Source organism: Petromyzon marinus, chromosome 18 (genome assembly GCF_048934315.1).
Source record: "Petromyzon marinus isolate PM22_M1 ecotype Great Lakes invasive population chromosome 18, UKy_Petmar_22M1.pri1.0, whole genome shotgun sequence".
In the NCBI taxonomy this organism is placed as follows: domain Eukaryota; kingdom Metazoa; phylum Chordata; class Hyperoartia; order Petromyzontiformes; family Petromyzontidae; genus Petromyzon; species Petromyzon marinus.
In genome coordinates, this window is record NC_133684.1 from 6,397,585 (window position 1) to 6,425,361 (window position 27,777).

At 50.7% G+C, this 27,777-nt stretch overlaps 1 protein-coding gene across 1 annotated transcript; it reads left to right on the top strand.

The window, feature by feature from the left end:
• The first annotated feature begins 1,416 nt into the window (after window positions 1-1,416).
• Window positions 1,417-26,077, top strand: LOC116943630 (uncharacterized). Its single transcript, XM_032956655.2, has 13 exons — window positions 1,417-1,506; window positions 2,883-2,940; window positions 4,249-4,366; window positions 6,276-6,350; window positions 7,873-7,983; window positions 11,394-11,471; window positions 14,213-14,266; window positions 14,822-14,944; window positions 16,129-16,188; window positions 20,063-20,134; window positions 20,976-21,084; window positions 22,020-22,134; window positions 23,302-26,077. The coding sequence occupies exons 2-13, from the start codon at window positions 2,883-2,885 to the stop codon at window positions 23,307-23,309; spliced, it is 981 nt and encodes a 326-aa protein (XP_032812546.1). The 5' UTR covers window positions 1,417-1,506; the 3' UTR covers window positions 23,310-26,077.
• The last annotated feature ends 1,700 nt before the right edge of the window (window positions 26,078-27,777 follow it).

The window sequence follows — 27,777 nt, forward strand, 5'->3', positions numbered from 1 at the left end:
CCCCTTCACTGTGTGTGTACCCCCTTCACTGTGTGTGTACCCCCTTCACTGTGTGTGTACCCCCTTCACGGGGTGTGTGTACCCCCTTCACTGTGTGTGTACCCCTTCACTGTGTGTGTGTACCCCCTTCACTGTGTGTGTGTACCCCCTTCACTGTGTGTGTACCCCCTTCACTGTGTGTGTACCCCCTTCACGGGGTGTGTGTACTCCCTTCACTGTGTGTGTACCCCCTTCACGGGGTGTGTGTACCCCCTTCACTGTGTGTGTACCCCTTCACTGTGTGTGTGTACCCCCTTCACTGTGTGTGTGTACCCCCTTCACTGTGTGTGTACCCCCTTCACTGTGTGTGTGTACCCCCTTCACTGTGTGTGTACCCCCTTCACGGGTTGTGTGTACTCCCTTCACTGTGTGTGTGTACCCCCTTCACGGGGTGTGTGTACCCCCTTCACTGTGTGTGTACCCCCTTCACTGTGTGTGTACCCCCTTCACGGGGTGTGTGTACCCCCTTCACGGGGTGTGTGTACCCCCTTCACTGTGTGTGTACCCCCTTCACGGGGTGTGTGTACCCCCTTCACTGTGTGTGTACCCCCTTCACGGGGTGTGTGTACCCCCTTCACTGTGTGTGTGTACCCCCTTCACTGTGTGTGTACCCCCTTCACAGTGTGTACCCCCTTCACGGGGTGTGTGTACCCCCTTCACTGTGTGTGTACCCCCTTCACTGTGTGTGTACCCCCTTCACGGGGTGTGTGTACCCCCTTCACTGTGTGTGTACCCCCTTCACTGTGTGTGTACCCCCTTCACTGTGTGTGTACCCCCTTCACGGGGTGTGTGTACCCCCTTCACTGTGTGTGTACCCCCTTCACTGTGTGTGTACCCCCTTCACTGTGTGTGTACCCCCTTCACTGTGTGTGTACCCCCTTCACGGGGTGTGTGTACCCCCTTCACGGGGTGTGTGTACCCCCTTCACGGGGTGTGTGTACCCCCTTCACGGGGTGTGTGCACCCCCTTCACTGGGTGTGTGTACCCCCTTCACTGTGTGTGTACCCCCTTCACTGGGTGTGTGTACCCCCTTCACTGGGTGTGTGTACCCCCTTCACTGTGTGTGTACCCACTTCACGGGGTGTGTGTACCCCCTTCACGGGGTCTGTGTATCCCCTTGACGGAGTGTGTGTACCCCCTTCACGGGGTGTGTGTACCCCCTTCACGGGGTGTGTGTACCCCCTTCACTCAGTGTGTGTACCCTCTTGACGGGGTGTGTGTACCCCCTTCACTGGGTGTGTACCCCTTCCCCGGGGTGTGTGTCCCCTTTGCGGGGTGTTTACAGCCTTAGCGTGCAGGTAAGGGTACCCCCCCCCCCCTCGGCAGGGTGTGCACCCTTCTCCATGTCGGGGTGTGTCTCCGCTGAGGCGGGTGGGTGTAACAGGCGGGCGCGCCTCTCACATAAACGCGAGGACGCCTCCCTCAATCCTCACTCGGCTCACTCACCTCCCTCCACTCCACTGCAAGGTAAGAAGAGCGCCAGGGTCTCACCGCCCGACTCTTATTATTATATAAATAAATATCTCCTTTCCCGTCAAACCATCATATATCATTTTTTTCTGGGACGGGAATCTTGGCGCTGTCGAATTTCGCGTCTCCCGTCACCGGCAAGCGGTCTCCGTGTAAACGAACAGACGGAGAGACGAATGCATCTTCACGTCGAATTGTGTTTAGGGGTTGCTTTGTTGAAATTGCCACCCAAATGCGTTTTTATCCAAGGCGTCCGGACGCCTGTGTGGAGGATAAGAGGCATCGCGAGGCGGTGATGAGACGAGGGCTGGGACTGTGCCTCTTGATTTGAGATTTAAGTTTTGTTTTAAATGTGGGCGCACGTACGGTCTTTGATGTGTTGACGCGCACTACAGAGCGTGTCTATATCTATGTGTGTCGCATTCAATGCGAGGAGCGGTGGCGCAGCGGTTAGCGCGCTGCGCTACGAGTTCGATTCTCGCTCACGGCCAACACCGGTGACGATTATCTGAACAGATATTGGGCCTCCTCTAGGTCGACTCAGCCTCAAATGCGTACCTGGTGCGCCGCAAGGGAGACAAAGGCGGTCGAACGTGGTGCTGGCCACCCACTCCCTCGTGTGCCGTTCTTCATAGTTGCTCGCGAACAGCGCATGTCCCAAAAGTCTGTTAAAGGCTACACGGGGGATCTTTGTGTGCCACCTATAGGGTGTTAAGCGTTCGATGTTAATACGTGAGTGTAGTTTTGGATTGTGCGTGTGTGTGACGTGGTGTGGTGTGTATTGTGGGGATGTAATTACGTGTCAACAGTATTGTGTTGTTGTATGGGCGCGGTGTTGTGTATTGTTGTGTGCCCCTACAGTCTGTGAAGGCTATACGGGGGGATCTTTATCTTGTTTTGTTGTGTTTGTGTGTGTGGGCCTATGACTAAATCACTCGGAATGCGCCAAATCTCACCCAGATCTTGTAAGCTGAGCAGGCTATGAGCCTGGAAGGTGCTTGGATGGGCGAGCACCGGTCCCTGTCAGCTTGTCTTGGGCGGAGTGAGCTACATGGCACGGGCAGGAGACGGCAGTGCAGCCAAATCCAGTGTTGGACTGCACTTCTATGCTCCCACGCCTACGCTCCTCACCTTCGTGGACAAATAATGGCCACTGAACCGCACGGTGTTGGGGATGGGGGGGGGAGGCCTTCATCCAGCAGTGGATGGACCAAACGTACACGTCTATGCGATGTTGTGTGTTGTGTTCTGCGTGATGTTAGCCATGGGCCTGGCAGGGCTTACAGCGCAAGTTTGCCGACCACTCCGTTGCCCGCCCTCCCGCACCCTGCAGGTGCTCGCTAACACGTGGCAACGTCTCTGTGTTTGTCCAGATGGCTTTCTACGGCTCAAGCTCAAAGCCCCGACCCCGGTCTGCGTACGGTGAAAATGGTGAGAATTTTGTTCACGAAAAAAAATCTTCAAAAGCACGGGTGCGGAACTTACGGCCTCCGTGAGCAGTGTGTCATTTCTATAGCTGTCAACCCATTATCAGTGCCCTACGTTATTACAAACCAATTCAGACATTATTTGTCACCCCGTGCCCTTATAAATCTCAACGTTCATCCTACAAAGTCCCATCACAAGGGTGAACACACAAACAAATAGACAAATACATTCAAACGTTTTTGCCCGTACTGAAACGGCTGTACGCCGTATGGACCTGAAAACTCAATGATCCCTGTACAAGAATACGGGTGGGTAAATCGTACGGGTTGACAGCTGTGCATTTCCCGTGGCTTAAGTTCACGGGGCTTCACTTCACACGACCGCCAGTGAATTTTATTTCACACATCCCGAGAAATGAATTACCAACGACCCGACACTTCCGCTGTAACGACACCGAGATTTCACTTCACGCGACTCGCAGCTTCATTCCACACGGCCTGCCGCTTGTGGTCTCGTGGCCATGAGAAAACGATGTTTATCCGTCAGTGAAAGCATCTCAGCCCCCACCACCTTGGCCGCACTAATTGGGTACTGGGCAATGCTGCGTTTCTCATCCTAGCGCTCGGTGAATTTCTCACTGCTAGGGCCCCCTTTGCAATGACAGCGGTGACCGATCTGTGCGCGTGTCCACGTGTGGACGGCCACCAGCAGTACTCACGGGTTCGCCGCCCTCGGGTTAGAAGGCAGACGAAGCCCGGTCCCTCCCCCAGCCCGCGTCTGCTGTGGGGGGCTACGTTTGACCATACTTCACCACGCCATACCTCACCATGCCAGTCAGTGCGTGTTGGTGAAGGCGGGGTGAATAGATAGACGCAGGAGCAACCGAGTCCAGTATCAGTACAGCAGTGCATTGCGCTGCACTGTGCTCTGGTGCCCACTTCTCAGCCCCCGCGACCTATAACCCCTACGGTGCATGGTGGTTGCTCATCCAAGCACTAATCCAGGGTCATCCTTGCTTAACTTTCCGAGGTCTAACGAGGTCGGACGAGTTCAGGGTGATTAGGTCGTAGATTTTTTTGTCTTGGGTTCGTGCTATGGTCATCGTTTCAGGCTGCACACCAATTGGGGGGAGTGGGGGGGGGTGGAGGCAGCTGTGTGGAATGTTGCATCATGGGACAATGAATGATGGCCATTTCTTGGGGAGGTCTTCATCCAGCAAGTGGATTGTTCATGGCCAGCGATGATGATGATGATGGTAGTGACGTACATTATAAAAGGGGTTTCTTTTTTTCCCCATGTGTTCGTGAGCAGGGAGCCCACAAACGGAGAGGGAACGGTCCGACGCCATCCAGGGCACAAAGTTCCGCACCTCGGTGAAGGATGATACAAGCTGGATCAACCGTGCCGGTGGACTCAACGAGGGCGAGGGGTAGGCTCCGATACAAAACAAACACAAAGATCCCCTGTATAGCCTTTAGCATACTGTTGAGGCAAGCGCTATTCGTGAGGAGCACCTATGAAGCCCGGTGAGGCACACGAGGGGAGTGGGTGGCCAGCACCTCGCCCAGCCGCTTTTGTCTCCCCGGTGGGAATGTTTTTACACACCGCACCGGGTACTCATTTGAGGCCGAGTTGACCTAGGGGAGGCCCAGGACCGGTTCAGATAACCATCACTGCTGTTGGCCGTGAGCGGGTATGGAACTCGAGTTGCCGTGTTTGTAGCGCAGCGCGCTATCCGTTGCACTATCGCTTCCCACTACATACACACGCACATCTCCCGACACAGTGCAAATACCACACACACACACAGCAACAACTACATCAGCTGACCGTGACATCACCACAGCGCTAGTGCCAAGAAAGATCCACTTTGAGGCCACAGAGACTCCCAAAGAGACCCACTGAGTACTGTCACTGGACTGTGCTAGCAGTGGCTTCATCAACAGCCCTTTGTTCAGCTCCCACAGCTCCCATTGAGAATCGGTCTGGTGGAGCCCTGCACTAGTGCAGCAGCATTATTATCACCCCCTCTAGGCAGGATGTGTGCCCCGCTCCCTGTCGGGGTGCATGCGTGCAGATAGGGGTACATCCCCTTGGCAGGGTGTGTGCAGGTAGTGGTGTGATGTTAACTACCTCGCCTGGTATGCAGGATGTCGTGGGTTTGATCCCGACCCTGACGCCTGTGTATTTGGAATTTGCATGTCTCTCTCCCTATGGTGGTGTGGATTTTTTTCTCTAGGACCTTTGGTTTTTGCCTCAATATTTAGAAATGATAAGCCACTTCGTTGAGCTATAATTTGTGGCCAAATAGAACTTGGGCCTTACCTGGTAAGCTAAAAAAAAATAGATCCATAGACTCCCATAGACCCATATTGAGACCCAGACTCATAGAGAGACACAAAGACTCGTAAACAGAGCTCAGCACCAGTTCATCATCATCAGCACCTGTTAACAATTAGTCCATCTGCACGCGTCACCGCCTGAGACTGGGGAAAACCCGAGGTGGACTTTATCGCCCCTTCAACCTAGAGCCAGGAGCCTCCACTGAAGTTCAACCGTGGCCTCAGGAAGTCACGTGTCCCCGTCCCAGCTTCTTCTTCTTCTGTCGTACGGCTGATGTAGACGCAGAGCAATTTCACATTCAGGTGGTCAAGCCAGACAACCGCGTCAGGAGCAGCGGAGTTGGTGTGTCGCTGTGATGTCTCCTTCGTATTTGTGGGGCATTGCACTGTTGAATGTTGTTGTATGGTCTGTACTGCACACTGGAGAGTTTTAGATCTTTCAGGTATCCGCATTTGCCATGGTTCGTGCAGTGGATGCGGTTTAAGGCGGACCATGAGCCAAACCGTCACCGTTAAACCTCTCTGATGCGTCGTTCGGTTCGTACCGCGCGTTGTTCGGCACGACGTCCGACGTTTCGCTCCGCGTGCCCAGGAGCTCCTTCACAAAAAAAAAACCGAAGGGATCTGACGAAGCTCACAGCGTGCGGCACGAACCCGAAAACACAGAGGAGATCTCGGCAGCACGAACCGCGAATACCTGCCCAGTAGCATGACTACACCCGTGGTCACAGCCCCGGGTATTAACACTCTAAACACTGCCACCGCCCTCACCTGTACGACAGGCGCTTCAGGGAGGCAGGTAGGGAGGGGAAGGAGAGGTACGCGTGAAAGAATGTGGAATGCATCGTCGGGCGATGACAAATATAATGATTTCGTCTTTTTGTTTGTGCCTCCGCCTGTCTCCACACCCAAACCTACTCCCCCCCCCCAAAAAAAAACAATCTCTCCCTCTCTCCCTCCTACCCCGCATTCACCACCCCCTCTCTCCACGGCCAGCGAAGAGCCGGGGCTGATAGACTTCGGCGACAAACATCCGACCTCGCCGCTCTCCCCGACGCACAGAGGCACCAGGTGAGCCGCTCCACGGGCGTGTGTAGCGTGTAACCAGCGGCGTAAGCTGTAAGCTGCCAGGGCGTGCAGGCGGTGCAACTGCGCCGGGGGGAGGGGGGGGGGTGGAGGGGGGCCTCACGGCAAGAGTTCATACCCTCCGAGTTACAACCAAAAAAACGGGCACGCATCATGGGAAGAGGAATAAGAAGTTGGAGGAGGATATCTGACAATGCGTGGAAAGCGGAGAACTCCAGGGCAGGTGGCAACGCTAGCCCATGGGCTGCAGAGGGTCCCATGTGCTAGGTTACAAAGAGTGGGGGGGGGGGCGGGGTTGGCATAACACTCCTTGTACGAGGATCCATGCCAACTGTGCCACACCAATGATTCCGCCCTATTCAGCGGTTATCACGCCTGCCAACCCTGTCAGTGTCGAGGAATTGTGAGCGAGCACCTATTTAAGTCATTTTGGCCAAGTGCGGGTTTTCTCCAGGCTCTCCGGTTCCTCCCGCGCGAAGCCGAACACTCGCTCGCGGAATTGGCCAAGCAGCCCAATGCAGGACCCTCCTGAAAAACGAGCCTTGAGACTGGGTGAGGCGTTCCTGGTTAAATAATTGGCATTATTACGATGATTAAACCGAGGTAGACTGTTGGGGCAAGCATTGTTACGAGCGCCCATTAGTAAGTTGACGGTCTGGTCGCCACTCATTCACATAGAGACCCATAGACTTAGCTAGGGTGAGTTACGATTAAACGGGGCTCTAAAGTTTAGCGAGTTGATGGTCTTAGCCTGGTCAACAATGACTCGCATACAGACCCATAGACTTAAATGGAGCCCGGTCACCAATGGCTGCACGAACAACAACAACAAAAATGACATTTGGTGCCACGTCACCACGCGTACCTCGCTCTCCCCCTATCTCTGACCTTGCCCCCTGAGCCTAACCCTGCCCCTGGCCCTCGCCCGTGCAGGTGAGCGAGCTGGCTCATTCACAGCCACGAGTTGTCTGTGCTCGATATTTGTTTACCTGCCGAGAAGGCAGTGAATTCCTCTCATTCCTGTCAAGGACGGGCGCGGCCCAATTCATCAATTCGAAGCAGCCCACACCCAGCGCGCTCCTGTGCCCCCGAGAGACGTCACGGATCCTCCGTGACGTCGCTCGACATGAATCACGGACCAAGACAAAAATCCCCCCCTCCCTCCCTCCCCCGTGTAGCCTTGACAAGACTGTTGTCTCGGGTGTGGAAAGCTGTCTCGGGTGTGGACCAATCAATTTCAAGGACAGTGCGTACATTATGAGAGTTGTTTTCTGTTTGCGTTCCGACCGCAGGTATTGTGGTCAATGTAAACATGACTCCTTGTAAAAAAAGGCGTCAGTTTTGTTGCCAGATAAAAGGGTAAAAAAACCAATTATCAAGACTGTTGTGGACGAGTGCTGGTAGCGAATAGCCCCTACGAAGGTGAGAACGGAGGTGGGTGGGGGGTGGTCCCCCTTCTCTGACGCCGCCCGCCGTGCCCCTCTCGACTACCCCCCTCCCCACCCAGCCGCTCGTCGAGCCAACAGCAGGAGTGGGATGAGTTGGAGTCTCACGCCGCGCCAACAAAGGGAGCCAGGGACTCGTCCGGCGGCGGATTGCGGTCGTCGACGCAGAAGTGGTACGTGTCACGTGGTCCCTGTCAGGGATTCGCTCAGCCGACGACGCTCTTGGGAGGGCCAACCTAGAACTCAGATTTTCGCCTTAAATGCATTCAGCTGAGGGATTTTTGTTTCCTTCTTCAAGTTACGGGCCCCGGTGTTTGATAATTGTGCCCTGGTCATGTCACTACAATCGATTTTTTTGGTATATTCCTATTGTTACATTTGTCTATCAGGGAAAACCTCGCTGAGTCTCAAAACTTTTTCAGGAGGGTCCTGCCAGGTTTTTTTCAGTTGGTGGAGGGGGGGGGCATCGATTGCTTGCTGTATAATCCCAATTGAGTAATTTGTTGAGACGAGTGGTGCACAAGAGGTCGATGGCTCCCGCAACGGGGCTTCGGGACCTTGGGTCGTGTGGTGATTACTGAAGGACGATGGGCCTCGAAGTTGCCAATGACTCCTTCCCCTTCTACCGGGGAAAGAGCAGCTTGCGCCTGGTGCATTGATCTGGGGCATTGATTGGTGCATTGATCTGGTGCATTGATTGGTGCATTGATCTGGTGCATTGATTGGTGCATTACTTGGTGCATTGATCTGGTGCAATGCTTGTACTTGGTGCATTGCTTTGGCCACCAACCACCACTGCAGCCATGAGAGGTGGCGTCAAAGGCATTGGCCATGGTGACGCCTTCATCTTGCCGTCGGTAAACAAACATTGCCAAGCTACAGCGTGTGCACAATTCTTCGTCAGTGATGCTGAGCTTCAGTGGCTTTCGGTTGCTGAACGAATACATTATAATGTGGCACTCATTACAAACAAAGTGCTTGCCGCAAATGAACGACAATACCTTGCTTACCTCATCAAGAAGAATAAACCATCACACAAACTCCGGTCGTGCTCGCAGCAGCGGCTTTTGTCTGGCCATCGGACAGACGGTCACTGCAACGCGCACATTCAGATGCGCTTCTGCGGCCGTCTGGAACGCTCTTCCTTCCGAGATTAGGAAGTCACTGGAGCTACGCACTTTTAAATCGTCTAGATTGAAAACTCATTTATTTAGAATAGATTTCTATGCTTAGTTTGTTGTCCTTCCCCTGCACTTACGATGAACATTGTTGGCTATGTACGGTGCGAAAGAAGTTCAACATACAGTACACACAAACTGACACCATCAGTGATGGCAGCTGGGGGGGGGGGCGGTAGGGGGTTAGGGAGCTGTTGATCCCTCCCCCAGCCCTCGTCACTTTGTTAGAATGTCACCAAGCGACTAACTTTGCCTGGGGCCCTCGAGAACGTAACTCCAAGTTGGCCACCCGGCCCAGCCCTCCCTCCCTCCCACGCTGTGGCCCTCCCCAGCCGCGCTCGCGGGAGAGGTGGCCAACAGTAATGTGAGTTTAACACGTAGAATGATAATGTGGTAAGCGCGTTGAACTTCTTTCGCACCGTACGTAGCCAGGGGGGAATTGCCAACAAGCGAACACGCACAAAACGCAGCGCTAAAGCAATGCGTTTTCAATTCAGACCGCAAAAGGTGCGTAGCTCCAGTGGCTCGCTTAGCTAATATCGCGGGGAAGAGCGTTCCAGACGGCCGCAGAAGCGCGTGTGATTGCGCGCGTTGCGGTGACCGCCGTCTTTGTTCAATGGGTGGCCAAAGGCAGGAGGAGTCCGCACGGCGGTCTACGCTCCCTTGACGAGATCGGCGAGGTTACTGCGGTTCGTGTCGTTGCAAGCACTTTTGTGTGTGGGCGTGTATAATGAGTGCGAGCCATTGGAGGCACGGATGAACCACGGCCTCCCGCTTTACACAAGCTGCCTCGCGTGTGGGGAGCAGGGTGGGGTGTTTGTCTCACGCATTCACACGGAAATGAACCGAGCACGATGTTTACATGACAGTGACCCGCAGGTTTCTGCCACAGCGGATCGAGTTCGCACGAGGGTTTAAATGGCATGCGCGGTGAACGAGCGGTCGCGTGATTCTCGGTGCTCGAACATGACTTTGATTCCCGTTTGATTCCCGTTTGATTCTCACGGCGAACATCGGTGGCGAGGGATATTTGAAACGGTCTTGGTACCATCACCACCCCCCCCCCCCAAACTGACCCCGACAACCGAGGCGATGTGGGGCAGGCCTTCATCCAGCAGTGGATTCACAAAGGAGGAATGAGAATCACTTTTATTAATTACCTGTACAGTGTAGTGAATGTATAATTGATGATGACGGCTGTGTTACGTTGCTGCAGGTGTGACCGCTGCTGTCCGAAGCCGATCATTTATATTTCACGAGCTGACAAGCGATAGCTGGAGAGAGAGATATATGGACAGAAATTACACGGGGAGATTGAGAGACGGGATAAGAAAAAGACAACGAGACCAGAGTGGCACAGAGGGGAACACAAAGAGACGGGTTCGTAGCGGTGGCGTGGCCACGGCGCTTGTGCCAGGCTAGGTGCACCACAGATCCTTGAAAGAGAGACACACAGAGGCAGAGGGACACACAGAAGGCGGCACAGAGACGGACGCAGAGAGCGTCCTGCATGTTCAAGGCAGTTCAAACTTGATGTCAAACGCACGGCACAATGCACTGGACAATGTAAACAGGGACGGAGGGGGTACTTTTTGCTCGGAACACGGGGAGTCAAATGCAGCTGGGAGCGTGTACCCCGCGCTGCACGCTGCAAAGGAAGAACACTCAAGAACAGCCTGTGAAGCGGTGAGCTCATTGCTCGTACTCAGGGCCGGATTAAGGCATGGGCCTTTAGGGGCTGCAGCCAATGGGGCCTCCGCCAGGTGGAGGGCCTTCAGAGATGAAGTGAAAAGTTATTTCATTTGTGAGCAGACAGTCAAAAGTCATTTGCTGTACACCAAATGAGGCCGACATTTCAAACCCATGATTTTATTTTGACTGTGTAGGCTATCGTTGTCAACCGACTGCTGCATTCAGGCCTACCCTAAGCCATATCGGTCATGGGGGTTATTTGACCATACTTCACCTTTCTTGTCACTGGTTTATAAATGACTTGCAATGCTGGGAATCAAAACATTAATTAACAAAGCAACATGTACGTCGTACATGTTGCTTCGTTGTGTACGGCAATTCTAATGCGCATGGCTGCGCTGTTATCATATTGCGGGGGAGTGGGGGGGGGGGTGATGTATCCTGCAAAAAACTTCATAAATCATCTGCACAGCGATTATACTTAGTTTTTAATACTTTCAAAAATATATATTTTCAAATATTGTTGCTGCTGTTGACATTGTTGTTGTTAATTCGCACAAGCTGAGAGACAGCGACACGGGAACAAATCATCTCACTGCCACGTTACCTCGTGTATGCCATGGATCAATAAAGCTGACTTCACTTGAGAAGCTCCGTACTGCCTGGAGTCGCTTAATCGTTGACTGAGCCTTGCGGTGTTCCTCCCCCGGCAGGGACAGCGCGGGACCCGAGGGATCTTCGTCTTTCTCCCGCGTGGAGATCACCGAGACGGAGACGCGGCGAGGCGGCCGGTGATTTTCGCGTTGCACCTCGCTCACTCACTCGGACTCTCACTCACTCACTCGGACTCTCACTCACTCACTCGGACCCTCACTCACTCACTCGGTCTCTCACTCACTCACTCGGACTCACACTCACTCGGTCTCTCACTCACTCACTCGGTCTCTCACTCACTCGGTCTCTCACTCACTCACTCGGACTCTCACTCACTCGGACTCTCACTCACTCACTCGGTCTCTCACTCACTCACTCGGTCTCTCACTCACTCACTCGGTCTCTCACTCACTCACTCGGACTCTCACTCACTCACTCGGACTCACACTCACTCACTCGGTCTCTCACTCACTCGGTCTCTCACTCACTCACTCGGACTCTCACTCACTCGGACTCTCACTCACTCACTCGGTCTCTCACTCACTCACTCGGTCTCTCACTCACTCACTCGGTCTCTCACTCACTCACTCGGACTCACACTCACTCACTCGGACTCTCACTCACTCGGACTCTCACTCACTCACTCGGACTCACACTCACTCACTCGGTCTCTCACTCACTCACTCGGTTTCTCACTCACTCACTCGGTCTCTCACTCACTCACTCGGACTCTCACTCACTCACTCGGACTCTCACTCACTCACTCGGTCTCTCACTCACTCACTCGGTCTCTCACTCACTCACTCGGTCTCTCACTCACTCACTCACTCGGACTCTCACTCACTCACTCGGTCTCTCACTCACTCACTCGGTCTCTCACTCACTCACTCGGTCTCTCACTCACTCACTCGGACTCACACTCACTCACTCGGACTCTCACTCACTCGGTCTCTCACTCACTCACTCGGTCTCTCACTCACTCACTCGGTCTCTCACTCACTCACTCGGACTCACACTCACTCACTCGGACTCTCACTCACTCGGACTCTCACTCACTCACTCGGACTCTCACTCACTCACTCGGTCTCTCACTCACTCACTCGGACTCTCACTCACTCGGACTCTCACTCACTCACTCGGACTCACACTCACTCACTCGGTCTCTCACTCACTCGGTCTCTCACTCACTCACTCGGTTTCTCACTCACTCACTCGGTCTCTCACTCACTCACTCGGACTCTCACTCACTCACTCGGACTCTCACTCACTCACTCGGTCTCTCACTCACTCACTCGGTCTCTCACTCACTCACTCGGACACTCACTCACTCGGACTCTCACTCACTCCAGCAGTCGTTTGGAATGGGTGTAAAATGTTGCTTGGACAGCCCCTTTGGAATGGTAACTGTGTGTTTTACTGTTGTGCTGAAAGGCACCTGTAATCGGATTACATGTTACTGGTGTGTAGAAATCCATTTGTAGTTAGATTACATGTTACAATTGTGCTGAAAGGGACCTGTACTCTGATTACATGTTAATGGTGTGAAGAAATCCATTTGCAATCTGATTACATGTTAAGACCCTATAGATAGCCTTTTTTAATTGCTAATGTGGGAATAAATTTAGCTCCTTGTAATGTGATCACAGGCATAGGTGGTTAATTTATACACTATAATTGAAGGTCGATATAGATGGGCCTTTGCAGTATTATAGCTGTGTAGTTTCCACGCCTTCTGGGAAATACAGCGAGGGCTCAGAGAACGCGGACACCGCTTACACGCGACCGACCGACCGACCCCGATTCATCCCGGCACTTGGTGACTCAGCCCGCCCGCACGCCCTCCCTGCCATTACGCGAACGATAGATGTAACGACTTTGTAACTCTATCGCCCGTGCAAGGAACGAGTTAAAAAAAACGATCGTGTTCCAATACTGTATATTGTTCATAATAATGTAGTGGTATTAATATATTTTTATATATATAATGTAGTGTTAATAATGTAGTGTTAATAATATAGGTTTAATAATATAGTGTTCTAATAGTGTTAATGATATCGTGCTCTATCTGACCTGGATCCGACCGATGATTAGCGAATCATTTAATCTGTAGCACTGTACTACTTCAGCCCACCGGTGTGTTGGAGAGTAAATCCACAACATTTACAATCTGAGTAGTACGACGTTTCGCTGGTAATTACATCAACCAGCATCATCGGACGATTTGCCAGAATATATATAGTGTTAACAATGATGCTGGATGTAATTACCAGCAAAACGTCCTACTCAAATTGTAAATGTTGTGGATTTACTCTCCAACACACCGGTGTGCTGAAGTAGTAACTAACTGGCGTTTTGTTTACGTGACAAATCCCTTGCTAATTGGCTGCGTCGGGTGGTGGAGGGTTACGACACATTTAGACTTGCGCGATCTAACCCAAAAACCTCTATTATGAGTAGTAGTGAATGTTGTTGTTGGGTTGTGCTTGTGCACCACTGCCAGAGCAGCAGCAGCATCACCAAACAACGTGTTTACAGCTTATGAAAAAAATCGTGTCATTGTTAGATTCTAACAATGTAATGGAATTACATTGTTAGAATCTAACTCTAAGTAATCCGATTACATGTACGGCTAGCCTAACCTTACGCGCGTGTGCGCTTTACCTGGTAAAATAAACATGCTTCAGTATTTTGGTGATTTGCTTACATTTTCGATCATTTGCACTCCTATCTTGATTTTGTTTTATTTGTTATGGTAACTTTATGACCCGCCCCTCCTGGACATGTGTGCAAAGAAAAGAGCTTTACAGCTCATCGGATTCCTCCTCCAATATAGAGATTCTGATTCTAATGATTGTGTGTGTGTGTGTGTTACATTCAGCAGTGAGCCGTCTGGACCCCCGCCACCTGTCCCTCGCAGCCGCTACTCCGGCAGGTGCGAACCGGGGTTCCCAGGCTTCAGGGGTCAGCGGCGTAGCTATCCAGTGGCGCGGGCGGTGACACTGCAAACAACGGGGCCCGGGTTGCGAACAGAGCCGTGGAAGATGCAACTACGGGAGATTCACTACTGAGAGATTTCGCTGCTTCAATTGCTTTCAGAGTCGCTGAATTTCAGATGCATGTTTGAGGCAGTGCAAAGTGTGTCCGATTTACACCCGACGGATAAGGGTCGACGTTGCATAGAGGGGAGAGGCCAATTTTTCACTCCTTGCACCAGGACCCACGTCACGCGGTTGGAGTGAGGGTGCTGGGAGTGGCTGCGTGGGCGATCACGCTGATCCACAGTTGTGTTCGGGTTGGGCCACGTGGTGGAAGTTTTACGTCAAATTACTTGTCATTAACCCCACCACAAGCCGACAAGATTGCCACGTTGACGACAAATAAAGCTCCGCCCCAGTGGCTCAAGTATTTTCAGAACTGACGATTTTACTGTTGCTGCCGATGATTCTAATGATTGATTGTTTTTGTCGTTGGGATGTTTGTCTTTTAGCGGAGGTCAGAGCGGAGGTCAGAGCGGAGGTCAGAGCGGAGGTCAGAGCGGAGGTCAGAGCGGAGGTCAGAGCGACGTCAGCAATTCAAAGGATACGTCTGTCACCCGCACTCGCTTCAGCAGGTACACACAACTCACGTGTGTGTGTATGCAGGTCACCAATGTGTATACATACAACTCCACTTCATGTACACGCATCGCCTATACGTACGCACAACCCACTTGTACACGACTCACCTTTGTGTGTGTGTAAATGGGTCACCTGTGTAATACACGTGACATACAACACCTGGCTCATGCTAAAACATAATCAATCAGACCTCTGTCTTTCCACATTAAAAAAATTAGATAGCCCCATCATCTTCCGTACTAAAAATCATCAATTTGCTTTTTTTGTTTATGCAGCTGAACTCTGGACCGGCTTTGACATATTTTAGTAACTCGTCAGCAGCGTAAGGCTTTGTACAACTCAAATACTGCTGCGTTATCAGACTCCATTGGCAATAGCACGACCCTAAAGCTTGTATGGTTTTGTTTTTTTGCCGAACCCTCTTATCGCTTTACATTTTTTTTTATTTACCCCGGGCGTCGTGCACACGCACACACGCACGCACATACACACGCACACACACACACACGCGCACACACACAAGGGGACTTTGTGATTCACACACAACTGGGTGCGGCGTTGCTGATGTGGCTGGCGCGCGTTCCGTGGTCGGGGCGGGTCTCTCGTATTTTCTTTCAAGTTTTCACGCGAGGAGACCGTCTTGTTCTCACGGTGACCTCCTCTTCCGCCCACTGCACCTGTGTGAACAAGACGTTTATAGCTCATAGGATTCCTCCAGTATGAATACGAAATTCTGGTTGTTGTTTTTTTGTGAGTCTCCAAGTAATCTCTATGCTTTTCTCCTTCACCTCATCGCCCTCCCCACTCTTATCATCTCTCTGTCCGCCTTTTCCTCACCATCTCACATTTCATCCCCTCTCTCATCCCCTGTGTATCATTGCCGTCCTCTCTCTCCATCTCTTCATATATCTCGCCTCTCTTTCTCTCTCCGTCTTCCCATTCTCCTCGATCTGTTCCCGCTTCTCTCCACTGTCCTCTCGACATTTCTCGACCTTACTTTCATTGTGCAATAATCTCCTCCGCTCTCCCCACCCCTCCTTGTCCCAAACGCTGAGCACGGTTGGCTACGTACGGTGCGAAAGAAGCTCAACGTACATAATGCACACAACGCCCGACGAAGTCTCTCTCTCCGTCTCTCTCCTCCCACTCTCTAAATCTCTCTGTGCGCTCTTCCCAGGCCCGCATCGTCGTCATCGTCGTCATCGTCGATTAATGAGCAAATCAACGTGACCGAGAGGTGAGAGACCTTAGCACGAGGTTGTGATGCGTGCATTCCCGGTGTCCCAATCTCAGTTAAATACGCAGTAGGCTTCAGCGACCAATATTACCCATAAGAAGGTTTTTTTTTAAACAAAAATGCGTCGTTAAATCCGCCACAACCTGACAGCCAATTAGTCAGGTTGGTCACAAATAACACGTGCCAATGACACACCTGTCAACCAATATGGTTTATCCGTATTCTTGTACAGGGAAATTGAGTTTTCAGGTCCGGCGTACAGCCGTTTCAATGCGGGAAACATTTTGTTTTGCCTGTTTGTTTGTGTTTCTCCCTTGTGATGGGACTTTGTAGGATGAACGTTGAGATTTATAAGGGGCACGAGGGTGACCAGTAAGGTCTGAATTGGTCTGAAATAAGGTAGGGCACCGATAAGGGGTTGACGGGTATGCAATTCGTTACTAGTTCAGCCCACCGGCGGTGTGTTAGGAGAGTCCATTTGCCATAGGTAGGTGCAGACGCCTCAATCAAAGTAAAGGCAAAAACATCCATAGCCAACTGCAAACCCTCGCGTCTTGCTCCGGCCACCGCCCCCCCCGCCCCCCCGCCCCCGTGCCAATGGCGAGAGAAAGCGTCGTGACCTGGCTGGGGTTTGGCATCGGTTGACTTCGGCCACGACGACCAACATCTGGATAGGCCAAGGGGGTCGGAGGAGGTCACTTTGTGTTCAGTGAAACACGCTAGCGCAGCCCCCACCCCTCCTCGCCACCCGCACACAATTCCATCGCAATGACCTCAACAGACGACAAGCTCCGATCCTACTCGTCCTGCCCTCTGCTACTGCCCTCGCAGTAGCAGTGACGCCTCTGTGAGTAGCAGCGGTAGCAGCTGCCGGCACCGCGTTCGACTGGTTAAGCGAGTTCCATTTAAAACTCCTGTACCCTCAGGGTTGGGTGGATGTCAGGAGGGGAGGGGTATGGGGTGGGAGGGAGGGAGGTGTTGTGGGGGCGGGGGGGTGTAGGGGGAAGGGTGGTAGGGGGGGGGAGCGAGGGGGGGCCAGGGGGGGGGCCAGGGCGGGGTGTGTGGAGAGGGAAGTGGAGGGTGTGGATTTGCTTTCCAACACACCGGTGTTGCTGCACTCGTAACGAATTGGCCACGTTCTGTTTACGTGAAACCCCTTACTGATTGACTCTGTCGGGTGGTGACGGGCTTAACGACACATTTGTATATTTATGCGATCTCACCCAAAACACCTCTATTATTGATGGTCGCGCAAGCCTCCTACGCGTCAAGGGCGTGGGAGCCGGCTCCCACTCCCCGCACCTCCGGGAGATGAGCCACGGCTTCTGTGGTGCCGCGACCCGCCGCGTGTCACTGCCCACCGTCTCGAGTCTCTCGGCATTGCCCGCCACCGCCTTTGCGATCTTCCCGACGTGGAACGGCATCGAAGCGCTCTTCTGTCGGGCGAGAGGTTGCGCGCTCTCTCCACCTTCGGCACTTTTTGCGACGGCGTTCGCCTTCTTTCAAGACAACGGTGCAAACGTTTCTCACATAACCTGCGCATCGGTCCAGCCCGGAGTATGTGCACAAACTTGGGTACACCGTAGCGAGTCAACCGGCAGGTCGCGTAGGAACAGGGTAGAGCGTGGGCGCTTCCCACCACTTCCAAGAGTCGGCCCAATTCTCAAGAGCCCCCATCTGGTGGAGTCTCCTTCCGCCAGCGGTGCCGTGAGCGAGAGACATTGCAGGGCACAGCGGACGAGGGAGTCGGTGGCCAGCACCTGACCGCCTTTGCCTCCCGAGTGACGATGTTTTCACGCATCGCACGAGTTTACTCATTTCAGGCTGAGTCGACCGAGGGGGGGGGATGGGGGGGATGAGGGGGCCCAGGACCTGTTCAGATAATCGTCGCTGGCGTTGGCCATGAGCGGGAATTGTTGTCATCTCCGATGAGCACGCTCGGCCACGTACGGTGTGCAAGAAAGTTCAACATGCACACGAACTCGGTTCGCCGGGCTCACGGCGCGCACCAAACCCGACACTGAGCCGCCGCTGCCCGCGAATTCGCAGCGCGTTTGCGGACTGACCCAACGACGATGCCCTCTGCGGCGACGCAGCGCGCGCCACACCCAAACGGGCTCCCCATAACCGAGGCTCACGAACACCTCGTCCGTCCAGTCAGACGAGTCGAGGCGCGACGCTTCGCGCGTGCGGTCCGTCTCACGCCCAGGAAGGGGACGGGTGGGGAGGGGGGGAATGAATGCGTCAAAATAAGACGCCGGCGCTCGAAGGAGACAACGCGTAATGGTAATAATATCCGTGCCGCTGTTGTTTCGGGCTTCAGTGAGCCGGGGCTCAGTGGAACGAATATGCACATTGTGTCGTATAAATATGAACGCGCGCGCGTGCGTGCATTGTGTTTTTGGACGGTGCTCACAATGTGTACTTGAGAACGGACAAAAATGTATTATCGTGGAAATTGCTCAGCCGCTGTGAATTGTTTACTCTGAAAACGAGTCTTCGAATTCACTGGGCCTCGAGACAAAGAAGCTAAAATATTCCTTCTGTCAGTCCTTTGAGCTAACAAAGGTTCAAGACAAGTTTTCAGGAGGGTCCTGCAATGGTTATGTTTGAGCAAATTCCGTTTTAAAGGGTGTTTTAGTGTTGGGTGGAAACTAAAGTATAGTACTTGTACTGGTCTGTCATCTTCTAGATTTAGTCTGAGTAGGGTGGAAACTAAGTGGAATTGAGACTCAAACTAGAGTCGGATTTAGTGGGATTGAGACTCAGAATAAAGTTGGATTGAGACTCAGACGAGAGTGGAATTGACACTAGGGTTAGGGTTCATTTCCCAGCACTGTACAGCCGAGTGCCAGAGTTGGTCCACATTGTTCCGGACACAGACAAGCCCTCTCTCTCTCCTGGAGGGGTTGCGGTTAACGATTTAGGCGTTTAGTTCTCAGAATCGCGACGGGTCCACGTTTCACAATGTTCCGATGTCACTTCATCGCGGCCGTTCGCGGGGCGAAAGTCTGGCCCAGACTCGGTAACTTATCGCCCTCTGGCGAAACTTCACAACCGCGCTCTCAACTGCAAGCCGTGCAAATTAATCCCGGATCACTCCAACTCCAATCCTTGGGGAACGAGCCACAAGTCCGTTCGCCTTCCAACATTTACCAGTCTTCTCTGTTCAAATGCAAAATTAAAGTTGTGTGTGTGTGTTTTTTTAAACATATCTCGCCCTTAACTGATATCTGTAATAATCAAGGACTCGCTTGGAAAGAGAGGTCCTTTAGTCTCAGTGGGTGACTGCTGTTAATTTACAGCGCTTTGACAATCCACTGCTGGATGACGGTGACCCCATGTGGTGTCGGACATGGGGGTCATTTGACCACGAACCGTTCGACCGTGCTGATCGGTGTGGGTTCGGTGGCGGGGTGGCGGGCAGGTCAATTGGATAGGCCAAGGGGGTCTGAATTAAATTCCTCATAGGTTATCTGTATTGAACAGGTCAAGGAATCTGTATTGAATAGATTAACGGTTGTCTATTGTACAGGTCAAGAGTTCCATATTGGAAAGGCCAATGGTTTTTGTATTGGATAAATTAAGGGTTCTGTCCCGGATGGGTGAGGGGTTCTGTATTGGGTGGCTCAAGGCTCGTCTGACGAGTCGAAGATTCTTCGTCGTTTCCAGCAGAATTTAATATGACGCGTGCACCAAAAACTGCCTCCGACCAACACAAATCTAAGGCACCGGGCTCGATTGTTTTTTTAAATTTATTCCAACCGAGTCGCCGATGACGAACTGAGAAACCGTCCTCGTCCCTCAGCCGGGCCACGCTGCCGTGGAACGTCGCTCGTTGACGACACGCGGTTTTTTTCTTCTCGTTCGCCAGGAAAGAGGTGTACAGCACCAAGTCTGAGCTGCAGGAGACCGTGTCCACCGACAGCAACAAGGAGAACCTCTGGTAGGGCCGTCCCTGGTCATCACCGAAGTGTGATCTTCCTCGCCTGCTATGCAGGAGGTCGTGGGTTCTATCCCGACCCCGACGATGCCCGTTGTATATTTGGAGTCCGTGTGATCTTTCTCGCCCTCCCCGTCGTGGTCGCATCGATCTTTCTCCAGTTCCTCCAGGTTTGCTCTCCACATTTAGAACTGAGCATTTAGAATATTTGGCTGTTGCTATAAATGCCTAGATGTGATGATTACATCAGCCACTTCAATGACCTATTATGTGTGGCCAGATCGCCTCTGAAAAAAGAGCACAGTGGGCTTTACCTGGTTAAATAAAATAGTTTTAGTTTTAAAAAATCCTAAAAATTAATCAGGACATTTGCTATTTGCGCCATTTCTCTTATCACAAAATGGCTATCATGAAGATGCTATGTTTCACACACAGGTATAGTCTGCTAGTAGGGGCAATGTTTCTATATGGTCTTTACCCGATTAACTATATTTGCAAGTATTTTTTTTATTTGGACTGTGATGCCAGCACACATGCTCAACTCATTATCGGATAATGTCAAGGGATCTTTAATTTTCACTGTGAGCCGCATGGCCCATACTATTTTTTTAATGCGTCAACAGTATTAACCTGGGCGGCAGCTGGGCTTGAACCAGTGAGTGAATGAATGAACGTGTGAATTAATTAGTTGATCAATACATTTGTGAGATGACGAATGAATGAGTGTGTGACTGAATTAACGAATGCGTGAATCAATAAAAGAGTGAATGAGTGAATTGATGAATGAGTGAATCGATGAATGAGTGGATCATTCACCGCTGTGCCCTGCGTCTCGTCCTGGCAGGGAGAATGCATGGCGCCGGTGCTCGCGATGCAACCACGCGCTTGGCAAGAGAGCCAACTCCTACATCCTGGACTACCTGGGCCTCTACTACCACGAGGCCTGCTTCAAGGTATCTCCACCTAGCCTGGCACGGCCACGCCAGACGGGCCAGGGGTGTCACAGCCTCCAGGAAACGTGCATCAACCCTTCGTCTCCTTCACCACCTCCTCACCAGGCCCTCGCCTGCACCGAGTTGGCCCCAATAGGGGCTCGCTAACAGCAGTTGCCCCATCTCTAATTTAAAGGCTACACGGGGGATCGTCGTCTGGCAGACTATACCCATGTGTGGAAGATAGCGCCCTCATGATTGCCATTGTGCTAAGAGAATCAAGCGAATGTCAAGTGTAGCGATTATTACGATGATCACGGACGGCACTAGCAGTCGACACGGTCTCCTCCAGCTAAGACTTGTTGCTGTATATCTCTTTCCGGGTGAACGAGAGGAAACACACGTTGTCAGCTAACGACGTTCCACAGCAGCGTGGCCCAGCTGAGGGATGGGGAAAATTAGACGGTTATGGGCGCCACAGTGGCGAGATGTTAACTCCCTCGCCTGGTGTACAGGAGGTCATAATTTCGTTATTGACCCTGACGATGCCTGCATATTTGGAGCTTGCATGTCCTCCCCGTGGGCGTGTGGATTTATCTCCGGGTCCTCCAGTTTTTACCTCCACATTTAGAATCAACATGCGTTTGGAGTATTTGGATGCTATACATTTCCACGTGATAAGACACTTTGTTGAACGACCATTTGTGGCCGGGTCGCTTCTGAAGTAGAGCTATATAGCTCAGTGGGCCTCACTTGGTAAAATAAACAAAGTTTAGTTTTAGTTTGTTGTCCTTCCCCCCGCATACTCCGGTCAGCATGGTTGGCTACGTATGTTCTGAAAAGAAGTTGAACATGCATACATACGAGTCACCCGGTGACTCGGCAGTTCATGGCGAACGCGTCATCTGAATATCTGCATGGAAATGACGAAGGACACCCGGCGTGCGTGTGTGCAGTGCGACGGCTGTGACGCGGACCTGGGCCACATGGGCGGCGGGGGCACGCTGCACATCGTGGCCAAGCACGTCAACTGCGACACGTGCTACCAGAAGAGCCTGCGCTCCGGCTCAGGTGCGGCAACGCCACGGGGACTTGCGCTGCGCCGCCGCCATCTCGATTTAGCCTATGAGTTAGGGCGAGACTTAGAGTGTGGATTGAGACTCAATCTTAGAGTGGGATTGAGTGGGATTGAGACTCAGAATAACGTCGGATCGAGGCTCGGAATGGAGTGAAATTTAGACGAGAAGTGGAATGAGACTAGAAGTGGGATTTAGACTCAGGCGAGAGTGAAATGTAGACGAGAGTGGGATTGGGGGTGCCACGGTAGTAAGATGTTAACTACCTCGCCTGGTACGTAGAAGATTGTGGGTTCGATCCCTATCCTGGCACCTGTGTATTTGGAGTTTGCATGTCTCTCTCCCCGTGGTTGTGTGAGTTTTTCTCTGGGTCCTCCAGTTTTATTCCTCCACATTTAGACACAATATGCATTTAGAGTATTTGGCTGCTATAAATGTTCACATGATGAAAAGCCACTTTGTTGAGCTTTCGTTTGTGGCCAGGTCGCTTTTTAAAACGAGTTAAAAGCTCAGTGCGCTTTACCTGGCAAAATAAAAAAACAGCTTTAAGTTTAAATTTTGATTTAAAGCTTTCGTGACTGCAGGGATTCATATTCTTGGTTCTTTCGGTAAAGTCACGTAGAAGGCAAACAATAAAATAAAAATATAAAACAATACAATTGTCACGACGTTTCGACTGCAGCACAAGCAATCATCATCAGGTGTGAAAACCATAGCAAGAAAATTTGAAAAAAGTGGCGTTTTTTTCTTAACGTTAGTAAATAATTGTATTGTTTTATATTTGTATTATTTTATTGTTTCCCTTCTACGTGACTTTACCGAAGGAACCAAGAATATATATAGCTTTTAGTTTAGTTTTACATCTGTTGGGAGTGCCAAGCCAGCACCGCCGTGATGCTGGGCTTGAAATATGGGTTTCATCCGCCCCGTGATTAAACCGGGTTGTATAAGTAATATTATAATCTCTGAATGGGATAAATATGATCTTCATGTAATGGGGTTTTGTGAAGAAAGCGATTGATACCGGTGCAACCCACCCCTGACTAAACCCGGTACTCCGAGGGCACACTTTAATAGGCTAACGTTTAAGGCAATGAGCCTTTTTGAGAGAGACGTGCGGAAATGGAGTAATGACCGCTGCGTGTCCTGTGTCTCCTTTCAGGGCGCTAGTGGCCTCAAGGGTGGTGGCGGCGGCTGGGGTGTCGAAGTGTAGAACGAACGTGACTGGAAACACCCCCCCCCACATCCTCCCCCCTCCCACCTACCCCACAAAAGCAGAGAAGAAGCAAACTTCAATCCCAACCCACAGCACACGCAGCTACCCAGACAAGCTGGACACCAACACACCACACACACAGCAGCAGCAAAGCAGAGCCTCACAACAACCGCTATAGCCACGTCCAGGCTTTAATTTCTCACTCATTATTGTCCAGGTCGCCGATAGACCGGAGTGGATGGTATGTGACTAGTAAGTAGCAAGTAATAATAATAATAATAAGCACGTATGGTACCCGCGCCATTCTCATAGCACAAGGCTATCTCGAAGGCGCTGTGCTTGACAGACGAGTATGGTCTGTCGCGAGAAGGCAATATCGCCGTGTGGTTTTTACCCAATTTAGGTAATTTGCGGATGCTTTTTCAAATTTGGCAAATTTGGGCACGCATGTCCTGCTCTTTTCGAATAACGCCATAGGTTCCATAAGGGCCCACTGTGAAACAGATGGCTCGTAGTTTTGGTTAATACGCTCGCAGTATTAACCAGGGCAGCTGCCAGGCTCCTTAATACTGGATGTGTTGCGCCGGATGCAAGCAATGTTCTCCTGGTCACCGACCCGGCCGCGACAATGAAGCCCTTGTCTACGTTACACAAGTTAACACAGGCCCGCAGCATGAAAAGTATTCACACCGCTCTGCATTATGGGACAAACTATAGAATGTGTTCTTGTTTATTTTTTGTAACAAACGAATCTATATCCCATTAATGAGCTAAGTTTTTCACGACTGGGGTTGTTTTTCGTGTCAGTATGGTTGTGGGTAGCGACGTAATATTTGCTTTAATGCTTTTTAAGGATTGAGCAGGTCTTGGTGTTGACACGGGACAAATGGCAGCACTTAATTGCATTCTTAATTATGTTAGTTAGCACGTTGCCTCAGCGCGGAACACAATTTACTCTTAAATAAAGACACTACCGGCCAGCTGTCTGCTGCGTAGGTTTTCGCACCCGTGCCGTACGGCCCTCTGACGTGTGTTTTCTGGGCTGCGCCGCTCACGCGTTCGGCACGTTGATGCCCGACGTTTCCCTTGCGGCTGCTCGGAGCATTTTCCAGCACGCGGAGCAAAACGGCGGACATCGAAGGAGCACGTCGGAGAGCCAGGTTCCTGCGAGTGCTTCTCTTAAAGCCCAAGCAACAAGGTCACTCTCTGGGTCTCGTCGGCAGGATTCGGCCCGTTAAACAAACGCCTCTGGATCGCCTGCTGTTATAGACGATAGCATTTTACCAACACTGTGGGGACCGTTAAGCACAGCCGGATGAGGGCCTCCCGACACCGGTTCTCCGGAGGGGGGGGGGGGGGGGGGTTTATTTGACCGCACTTTACCGCGCAGATTTGGTGATCCCCAAAACCTCTAACAACCTGTTATGTGTCATGGGCACCCATCCAAGTGCTCTGGTTGCGGGTAATTAAATAGCGAATATACATGGGAATATCGGTTTCATAAATATGACAGTGGACAGTGACTTGTCTCTGTGGAGGTGAACTGTCATTTGCAATACTACACTCACACCCTAGGCAGGATTTGATCTTGTCACTTTAAGGTCAGGAGCCAGCTGCCTATCAAAAAAGCCACATTATCCAATGCAATGCTCTTGTGAATAAATAAGTCCAATAGACGTTTTTCGGGAATATTTATCGTATTTGCACAGCATATTATACCGGGTTGTTTACGCGGTTTGTGTGAGTTGTCTTTCTTACGTTGCGATCACACCTGCCTAGTAAGCTGATACATTTTTTTTCCAATCACTTGTCCTAAAAGATTCTGTGACGATAGTGTCTCAAGCACCCACATTTCTAAACATTGGCCTCACCATCGCCGTCAACCATTGTTTATCCACTCCTGGATGAAGACCTATCCACACTGTCGTCATCCGTCAAATCTTAAAACGCCACAATCCAACTCACTCTCGCACGTGACCTGTGATCTCATTGTTCCATCTCCATGCTGGTCATCCTCTCGGGCACGTGATCCCGTTTTGTTTCTCTCGCTCTCTCAATCCATCAGCAGTTAAGTCGATTAACCGTCATCCATTCTGGCCACGATGTGTCCTGCCCAGGGCCATTTTGCTTTCCTTAAAAGTCAATGTCTCGAATGTGTGTTCTATGCTACATGTGTTCCTGTCCGTCTCTCTCAGTGTAGTAGTGTAGTCCAATTCATGCACTTTTTCATCCTTCTTTATACACTTTTCAGGCTTTGTTCCATTTTATTTCTTCACGATTCCAATTCAGATATCATCGTGGGTAATTTGCACTGATTTAAGCCCATTCTAGTTCGGGTAAATTTGTACACTAATATTCATTATCAAGCTCGGCATTCCAAAATAACTCTCATGAATTCCAGAGACCCATCAAGGCTATCGCCCTGCGTCGTACTGGCAGAGGTTACGCAAAATGTATGGACAGCGAAGATGAATGCAGATTACGTTGACAGGGGTGATTGCTGCGTAAACCTATGGAAGGGAAATAGGTTGAACGTGGTGTTTGGTTGGTCACGTTATACGTGGGATTAACAGATAATAGCTTTGACTAAAGGGTTACAAGCTACAGAACTTTGGACACTAGTAATTGCTCCGGCGTAGTATTGTTTGTTAGGATTTCAAGTCCTCTATTTGTACTGCATTTGCATGTTTTATGGTTTGAAAATAAACATTTAGCCACGGTTTGTGCGAGCTTGTGGCGCTGACTAATTGCAATCAGCAAAACACGTATGTTGCAGAAATAAGGAAACGCCTGTGGGTCGCTAATAATGATCTTGTGAAAGGAAAATAGATCCAGTGGAAAGGGACTTCTTCATAGCACATGGGACTTCTTCATAGCACATGGAACTTCGTCATATCCCATGGGACTTCTTCATAGCACATGAGACTTCTTCATAGCACATGGGACTTCTTCATAGCACATGAGACTTCTTCATAGCACATGGGACTTCTTCATAGAACATGAGACTTCTTCATAGCACGTGGGATTCTTCGTATCCCAAGAGACTTCCTCATAGCACATGGGACTTCTTCATAGCACATGGGACTTCGTCATATCCCATGGGACTTCTTCATAGCACATGGGACTTCTTCATAGCACATGGGACTTCTTCATAGCACATGGGACTTCTTCATAGCACATGGGACTTCTTCATAGCACATGGGACTTCTTCATAGAACAAGAGACTTCTTCATAGCACATGGGACTTCTTCATAGCACATGGGACTTCTTCATATCCCATGGGACTTCTTCATAGCACATGGGACTTCTTCATAGCACATGGGACTTCGTCATATCCCATGGGACTTCTTCATAGAACAAGAGACTTCTTCATAGCACATGGGACTTCTTCATAGCACATGGGACTTCTTCATAGAACAAGAGACTTCTTCATAGCACATGGGACTTCTTCATAGCACATGGGGCTTCTTCATATCCCATGGGACTTCTTCATAGCACATGGGACTTCTTCATATCCCATGAGACTTCTTCATAGCACATGGGACTTCTTCATAATAGTGCTTTAAAGAAGGGCCAGAGCAGTGCGATTGTACCCATTCATCCCAAACTATGCACCGTATTGTAAACCAATACAATCAACGCTCCTTCAACGAAGGAGGAGGAGGAATAACAAAACTACACAAACTCTCTCCTCAAGCTCTCTCGCCATGGCTGCAAGTCCTCGACTTTGGCATTTTCTGCCATCGCGCGCATAGAAAATAGAAAGCATGCTGATGTGGTGGTGGGGTGGGGGCATGCAGATTCGTGGTCTCAAACAGTATCGATTTAAAACTTTAGAATATTGATTGGCGTGCTCAAGAGGACCCCACACAGAGCCCGCTGCTGGACTCTGGTCGCAATGCAATGCACTGAAAAAATAAATCATTTTCAAAGAAAACGAATATTATTGTTATCGGAGCGAGTTTTTTGCGTGTTCACCACAAGTACCGTGTGTGGTACCTTGATTCCTTGTAAAAGGTTTCTCTTTGGCGTTTGAACATCTTATCAAGGCCGTAATTATAATATATTGGGGGGGGGCGACGACGACACCCCCCCCAATATTCAAATATGCTGAAAATGTCCCCCCCCCCAATATATTGCCATAAAAAATAATTGCTATGCTATGTAAATAAAAACAACAATTTTCTAAACGTTGGCCACAATATCTGGACTTGTCTTCATATAAACCAATGCATAGATTTCTGTTTATATGATTGTGGTTATGGTTGTACTTTATTAATCCCTAATCTCTGCCATTGCATACAATGAAACAAGAAATGGTAAAAACGTAAAAACAGAGCAATATAATACAATACACTATTCGACATTATTGTAAAAATAATAATAAAAAGTCCATCCCATGTGTTAGTGAATTTTTTAATA